The 8,279-nt window shown below is 49.9% G+C and overlaps 1 protein-coding gene across 4 annotated transcripts in view; it reads left to right on the forward strand.

The window, feature by feature from the left end:
* Window positions 1-7,910, forward strand: part of srgap3 (SLIT-ROBO Rho GTPase activating protein 3) — a 76,868-nt gene extending 68,958 nt beyond the window's left edge. For 2 of the 4 annotated variants that reach the window (XM_031568421.2, XM_031568423.2), the window contains exons 19-22: window positions 2,727-2,907; window positions 4,142-4,291; window positions 4,468-4,783; window positions 6,419-7,910. In XM_031568421.2, the coding sequence (XP_031424281.1) occupies window positions 2,727-2,907; window positions 4,142-4,291; window positions 4,468-4,783; window positions 6,419-6,952 (1,181 nt within the window). In that variant the 3' untranslated portion in view covers window positions 6,953-7,910. The remainder of the gene's footprint in view (window positions 1-2,726; window positions 2,908-4,141; window positions 4,292-4,467; window positions 4,784-6,418) is intronic. The other 2 variants (XM_031568422.2, XM_031568424.2) reach the window with 1 other exon arrangement.
* The last annotated feature ends 369 nt before the right edge of the window (window positions 7,911-8,279 follow it).

The raw sequence follows: 8,279 nt of genomic DNA on the forward strand, positions 1-8,279 counted from the left end.
CCAGAAACACACTGTTAGCCCTCTCTCTCTCTCTCTCTCTCTCTCTCTCTCTCTCTCTCTCTGTAGCATTGTCTGCGGTCCCCTTTCACCAGCCTTTCACCTTTTAGCTTTTTTAAGAGCATTTCCTCCCTCTCCGTCCCAGACTTCCTGCATGCATGTTGTTGTGGTCTTTGTGTGAAGGCGGTGAGTACAGCCTGAAAGATCTCCCCTCTTTGTGGCGCTGCCTCCCGTGTCTTCACCACCCTCTGACAGGTTCGTTTGACTAGATGCTCTCCCAAACCCCCACGTGAGAGAGGAGCCGCGGAGGTCCTGACCTCTCTGCGGTCAGCCGGCTCTGAAGGGACCCACTCCGCCACAGCCTGTAAGGCCTGTTCACGGTGACTGGTGGCGCACTCATTTGGAACCAAAGTTAGAGAGAAACCCTGAGCGGTGGTCCCCTCCCCTCAGCCCTCCCCTCAGCCCTCCCCTCCCCTCCCCGTCACCTTTAATTGGAGTGCTTTCAGGGGAAGTGTGTCACGTGGCCTCAACCATCCTGGCTGTCTGCACCGAGGGGGTCGCCACGGCAACCGCAGCACTCTATGACACAGAAATGAAAGAATCACATGCTTGATTTGCGTGTCTGCCTTTCGTGCACGTTTGAAAATCAAGAGTTTAATAGGCAACGATGAGCTTGAGGACAACTGGTTTTCTCTGGCACTAAATCGCTGTCGCCTTTAGGAATGTCCTTCCATACAACTTTTAAAGTCTGAGCAGCCAATCTACCTTATCTGTAGAAGATGGCTTCCTCTGGGGTGTATATTCTCTCCATCATCTACCCCTCTTCCTCTCTCTCTTTATCTGCCCCCTTTATCTGCTGTTAGTACCCCACCCTCACCATGGGTAATTTCACCCCTGGATGGAGCTCCTAATGACATTGATTGAGCTCTGTGGTGGACGTGGAGATATCCCACTGCCGGAAGATTTAGTCTCTACATCTAATTAACCCGGACTGACCCCTGCTGTCTGACTGATTGAGAGACGCTGAGGCGTGGCCGGGTCTTTGCCCCCTCACCCTCCAGGCACCGGTCTGAGGGCCCAGCGGACCTGCCCGTGCCCCTCTGCCTCTTTCCCGCGGCTCACAAGCCAATCTGAGGGAGAGGATTGCTCAGCCTCCGAGCAACATTTGTTTGTGTGCCCCCCCCCCCCCCCCCCTCCACTCTCTGCATCCAGGCTTTGATGGGATGCTTTGAGTTGTTTTGGCATCAGCTGTGATGCTTCCTATTACTGGGTCGCATTACCCACTCTGTGTGACAATAATGATGTGGAGCTCGTGTGTGTGTGTGTGTGTGTGTGTGTGTGTGTGTGTGTGTGTGTGTGTGTGACTGTGTGTATCTTCTATTGACTTGCTCTGTGCTGCTGCCAGCGTGCCAGACGTGACCCCCCCCCCTTTGGCCCGTTTCTCTCCCTCTGGGACTGAGGAGCCCCTGGATGGCAGCGGTGCCCACCGACCTCCGCCCCCCATGGGCTGCTGCATCCTGCCGTCCCCTGTGGAAGAGCTGCAGATGGGCCGGCGGCAGGCGTGTCAGCGCAGGCTGCTGTGAGGGGTTGCTGAATGCGCTCTCTCCGTCCTCTCTTTGTGAAAGGAGGCATGTTTAGAGTGGCGAAGAGCGAGAGAGAGAGGGATGGATAGACTTCATACGATCATTCAGTGTGCTATGCCAGTGCTGTCTGTCTGTCTTTTTGTTTGGTTGATTTAGTCCTTTGGTTTGCATGAAGATTAACAAGCCGTGCATTTTGATTTCCCATACGGTTTAGAATGCTTTTGCAACGCAATGCGGTTAGCCAGTAAGGCAGTGTTTGCTAGCCGGTACCTGAGAGCTAGTCTATCCCCTGTTGGAGACGTATGTATGTATGCAGTCGCGTTTGCAGTAAAGATTTTGAGGATTAATTGTTTCTATTGTGAATGCAGGCAATAAAAGCCACTGTGAAGAAGCCCTGGTCCGATTCTCTGTCATTGATGTACACGAGAGTGAGGGTCGTTACACTGGTCGTTCACGGGCTGCTGTGAGGGGTTGCTGAATGCGCTCTACGTCCTCTCTTTGTGAAAGGAGGCATGCTAGAGTGGTGAAGAGCGAGAGAGGGATGGATAGGCTTCTTTATGCTTTTTGATGAGAGACACACACACACACAAGCACCCCTCAAGATTACAATGATGCCGAAGGTTTTTTTTTCGCTGGCCACCTGAACACTTGTACACTGTGTATGCATTCAGAGATTTATTTTCACATCTCCGTTGTTTTGTTAAGTGTCTTAGTACCCGTTTAGGTCAACGCGCTGTAGTAATCCATACAGACACACAGCTGTGTGTGAACAGCGGCCTGTATCAGTTTCAGCACTTATTGGAATAACACGGAGCCTAAGGGGAACAGCTGAGGACTGTATAGCGTTACAGAAGAGCGTAGCGTTAGTAGCATTAGAGCCTCTCAAGCTGCAGAGACACAAGCTATTGGGCTGCTATTTGAGCATGCACAGTCAACAAAAACATGAAAACACACTGAGAACATACAACACAAACACACATCTTCACAATGTCACAATTTTGAGTATTCCTCTCTCTCTCTTCCTCCTCTTCTCTCCCTCTCTCTCTCTCTCTCTCTCTCTCTCTCTCTCTCTCTCTCTCTCTCTCTCTCTCTCTCTCTCTCTCTCTCTTCTCTCTCTCTCTCTGACACTATTTCTGTCATGTGCAGAAGTGGAGCAGATTGAAGCCATTGCCAAGTTTGACTACACGGGCCGCACCCCGCGGGAGCTGTCCTTCAAGAAGGGGGCGTCGCTGCTGCTGTACCACCGGGCGTCGGAGGACTGGTGGGAGGGCCGGCACAACGGCGTCGACGGCCTCATCCCTCACCAGTACATCGTGGTGCAGGACCTGTGAGTGGGCATCTCCTGCGTCATGGAAACCACATTGTTCTATCCACTCTTCCATTGAGTAAAAACATGGCCTACGCACTCTCAAGTCCGTAGCTTCACATAGCTCTCATGGAGCACGTCTAGTGTGAAGTATCCACTCTTCCCTTGAGTAAAAACATGGCCTACGCACTCTCAAGTCCGTAGCTTCACATAGCTCTCCCGGGAGCACGTCTAGTGTGAAGTTCAGTGCAGGCTGCTTTGGATAAGGGCCTCGGTTCAAGTGAATTAATGCGGATTAGAATGTAAACACTGTCAATAGCATCAGCAGCACGGAGACATATAAGCAACCTATCAGGCAGCTGACCTTCCCATTCCTGAGCTTTAGAACAGTTACAGGCCAACCTAACAGGAGAATCCTGCAGGATTCTAATTCAGAGGAGATGGCAGGATAGAAGGGTTGGGGGGTGATGAAAGAGCAGGTTTAAGTACCTCGGCACACCACAACCTTGATCTGATCTTTTCTCTGACCACCTTCCATCAGCTCCATCCATAATGAGGCACCCATAAACACCGCCATGCATAATTCATGGCTGCTCCACTGACTGGCTCACTGATCTTGGCCTCATTTTTCGCCATGTATTTGCATACCATACACCCCATTAACGTTCTGGATTGTGATTGGTCCAGGCTCTGTTTCAGATGTGTGGTGTGTGTGTGTGTGTGTGTGTGTGTGTGTGTGTGTGTGTCATATTTGATCAGGCAGATCGTCAGTGGCATAAATTAAGTCGAAAGTAGGGGCTAAGGCAAATGGTTCTTTCCGTTATTTGATCCTCCACACTGATCTCCCTGATATTAATGACTTCTAGAATTGAAGTGGTGTCCTTGTGATGAAACGGTTCATATGGTTGCTGAGGCAGAAGACACAGGTCTCTGCATAATTGCTCTTAATGGGGAATGAAATAGGCAGAAAATGGATGATTCGAAGCTCCTAATTTGTGCCAGAGAGTGCTGATGTGAGTTCTGCCAGATTGAGACATCATAGCCCAGACAGAACATTGGAAGGCCCAGGGGCTCAGCTGGGTCTCTGTCTGAGGCCTAAATTAGGTCATCAAAATTGGTATCCGTGGCTCAATGGATTTGCAGCGTTTTGGTAGGGGCATTAGCAGCCTGCTAAGTACCATCTCTGGTGATTTTTCTTTTCCATTTCTGGTGGTTTATTCTTCCATTTGGTTGTCTGTTTGTTTGTGTCCCACAGAGATGATGCGTTCTCAGACAATCTCAGTCAGAAGGCTGATAGCGAGGCCAGTAGTGGACCCCTGCTGGACGATAAGGCTTCGTCCAAAAATGACCTGCAGTCTCCCTGTGAGCCAAACCCGGAGTACCCCTTTGGCGGCGTTATGGGCCGGTGAGTTTGCCGTTTGCTGTTTTTGGATCAGTTTTGTCCCATTATGTTTATGTGTTTCATCCTTAAAAAAAAAACACGAGATGAGCTGACCACTGAACAGTGTCAGGGACGTCGGAGGCCATTTTGTTGTGTTTCTGTCATGCTGTGGTGCTGATCGATCCTGATGACGCCTGCAGGGTGCGACTGCGCTCAGACGGGGCAGCGATACCTCGCCGTCGTGGTGGCGCCGACACCCACAGCCCCCCCAGAGGTGCGGACACCCCCCCACGCGCTGCCGCCTGTCCCAGCAGCCCCCACAAGGTGGCGGTGAGCCGCGGGCGCATCGAGAGCCCGGAGAAGAGGCGCATGGGCACGTTTGGCAGCGCCGGCAGCATCAACTACCCAGATAGGAAGGCCTACCCAGAGGGCCACCCACTCAGGCCTGTCCCTGGGGCCACGCGTCACAGCAGCCTCGGAGACCACAAGTCCCTGGAGGCCGACGCCCTGGCTGAGGTAACTACCACCAATACACTCGTCTTGCCTCTCAGAACCCTTACTATCTGGCTGAGGTAACTACCACCAAGACACTCGTCTTGCCTCTCAGAACCCTTACTATCTGGCTGAGGTAACTACCACCAAGACACTCGTCTTGCCTCTCAGAACCCTCACTATCATCCAGATTTCACACAGATCCAGTGTGTTCACCTCCGTTTCAAAGAAGTGTGTTTGGGTCAGCCCCTGTGCATCCCATTCTCTCTGATTCAATCCTGTTCCATGTTCCAACTGTACACTGTGCCAGCATCACCTATTGCAATGGGGTCCAAAATGTATTACTTTGTTTCAAATATTAACGGGTGCATTAACTCTTGCATGGAGGTGAAGTTATCCTTGGTGTGTGGTGCATTCATAAAAGCAACACAAACCCCCCAGAGGGCTCTCTCTCTCTCTCTCTCTCTCTCTCTGTGGCAGCTGGTGCTCCTCTGATTGCTCTGCTAGGTAATAGTCCATATGTGAATGGATCTGTGCTGCTCTTCTTGTTCTCGCTCTCTGACAAAGCCCAGGCTCACATTAGAGAGTGGATGCGGATATGCCCGGTCCAGGCTGATGCACACTCGTCTGTCTCTCGCTCCCATCCAGCTATAATGAAAGTCATGACGCAGTGGGCTAAATGGTCTTTATAATAATGGCACATGCTGTCGCCTTTGTGGGCTAATGCACGCGGGGGACGAGTCGTGCTGTTGAGAGGTGGCAGTATTATGGGCATGCACTCACACAACCCATTGAGGGCTCTGTTCTCAGAATGGCATACATTTGCATTCAAACTACTCTGACTAAAAATGGATGATTCAGTCTGTATCCCTGTATCAGTAATTGCTCCATTTGTTAATGTGTGTGTGTGTGTGTGTGTGTGTGTGGTAGTTTAAAGAGTAAAGTTTGTGTATGTGTATATGGATGTTTGTGTGCATGTGTGTACGTTTGTTGTATGCTTACTTGTGTTTGCCTGTCTGTCATCCGAAGGCTTTATCCATAGGGCTTCAGCATTTGTTTGTCAGTCAGTCAGTCAGTCAGTCAGTCAGTCAGTCAGTCAGTCAGTCAGTCGAGGTGCAGTGATTGGGCAAACTGAAGTCGTTTTTGGAAGTCTCAGAGGGGTGTCTGTGGTGCTGGGTAAATGCCATGGAGAATGTTGGGGCTTTAAGACGAACATTCACAAAGGAGGAATTTGAGGCAAATATCACCAAATGGCCTGGCCAAAATTCACCTCAATTCGTACAGCTTTCAACTCTGTTCGAAGGTAGGCTGACGGGAAGGATCAGTTGGATGCTACTGGAGATAGCACTCAGAGAGAGAACGTTGTGTAATCCAGCTGGAATATTTGTGGAGTGTTTGGTCAGAGAACTCCTAAATGCCCAAGCACTTGAGCATAATGCAGTAATGACACAATCTTAATGAAGCACTCTGGAGCGTCTTCTTTGAAGAGTCTTTCATTAGTGCTGCCGTAAACACTACATTAGCTCATGTGGCGGCAGCAGCGGCGGCAAACGGGTTAGAAAAATTGCTTATTGAATGAAAAGAGAATTCCTTGTATACATTGTATAGTGTACATGAACCATTTTTCAAGGTGTCTTATTCAGTGGTTTTCCTTTTCAGTCTGTCATGTGTGTCTACTCGCAGGATATAGAGAAGACCATGAGCACCGCTCTGCACGAGCTCCGCGAACTGGAGCGCCAGAACACCGCCAAGCAGGCGCCGGACGTGGTGCTGGACACACTGGAGACGATGAAGAACCCGACCAGCTCCGAGCCGGGCAGCCCGCTGCACACCATCGTCATCCGCGACCCGGACGCCGCCATGCGCCGCAGCTGCAGCGGCTCCACCAGCGAGATGATGAGCACCTTCAAGCCGGCGCTCTCGGCCCGCCTGGCCGGGTCCCAGCTCCGCCCGCCCCCCATGAGGCCCCAGCGCCCCGCGCCGCCCCAGCTGCCGCACCACCACCACCACCATCACCACCAACAACAGCAGCAGCAGCAGCCGGGGCCGGGGCACCGCTCCAGCAGCTCCAGCTCCTCCGGGATGGGCAGCCCTGCCGTCACCCCCACTGAGAAGATCTTCCCCAACAGCAGCGCCAATGCTAATGCTAACGCTAACACGGCCGCCGCTAATGATAAATCGGGCACCATGTAGTGACCAGGCTGGTGGGGGGGGGGGGGTCTGCCCTCTCCAGGAAGCCTGGCTGATGGCTGCTGCATTTGGCCACTGAGGGCCTGGTGCCGTTTCCTCAGAAGGAGGAAAGAATGAAATTGCTAAAAAAGAAACAAATGAGTTCTTCATCCGCTGCCAGTTTCTATAAGTTATAATTAGTCCTTCTCTCCCTCTTTTTTTCTCCACTAAAATTCTCCTCCTTCTGAGGGTGAACCTGGGTTGCCATGGTGACCAACCCTGTGGAGAAGCTGAAAAATAATCAAAATTCTAGCAGAGCTTCTTGAAGCACAGGTGAAACACAATGGAGGTGGAAAATGCCTTTTTTAGTTTTTCTACTCTCCTTTAGCCGCCTTTCATTTTACCTCAGAAATAATTCCATTATTAAGTTCAGTATCTTCGGCTAGGTCCCATTCCTCTAGACCTTGTGTTGACTGTTAATAGAGCAATACGTTATTGGCATTAGGTTTTCTTCTCCTGCACTGGTTATCCAGAGCTCTCTCTCCATGACATGGGATGATTTAGTTCCTCCTGGTTTGAAGGGAGGTCTCTAAGGCACTCCTGTCCTCCTAAACTGGATTATAAATGTACATTTAGACTACCAGACTCTCTCAAAGACTGTGACCAAAATGGCATCTTGCCTTTGAGCTGTACCTGTACATAGAGACTTCCTGTACTTGAAATTGTAATGCCTTTTGTTTGTAGTATAAGGGATGTTCAACTAAGTAATTACAATACATAGCCAAGTTGTAAACATAATGTATGAGATGCAGAAAAAAAAATCTGAAACCATATACCAACTACTTGTAAGAAACCTGTGGTATAAAAAATAATGATCTAGTTTAACTTGTATATACAGTAACAGATTTTTTTGAAGTGTTAATCTTGTATAGTCTAAGACAGACCAGGCAAGGACATGACAATGGGAGGCTTTTCCATAGAGCAGGCAACCAACCCACCACCAAGCAACCAGCAAAGCATAGATGGAAAAACAATCATGGATCTGTTTTCTCTTTTCCTTTCCTGCATGAATGGGCCACACAAAAGGCTTTGGAGTGGAGGAGCTCATCCCACACTTTCTGCATTGCGTTTCAGAGTATTCCAGTTCTGCATAAACCACTAATGCACACACTGTTCATCATGTCCAATTTCATTTTTAAAAGCTTGTTATCATGTTTTTCTTTAGTTAGCATTTTGTCAGCTATCATCCAAGATCACCGGACTTGATTTGGAATTCTCTTAATTCTTCTGAAAGAGTCAAAGGGACTCTTTTTTTTATCACGAGTGACCAACCCTCCCCTGTGATGTATGT

Source organism: Clupea harengus, chromosome 5 (assembly GCF_900700415.2).
Source record: "Clupea harengus chromosome 5, Ch_v2.0.2, whole genome shotgun sequence".
Taxonomy (NCBI): domain Eukaryota; kingdom Metazoa; phylum Chordata; class Actinopteri; order Clupeiformes; family Clupeidae; genus Clupea; species Clupea harengus.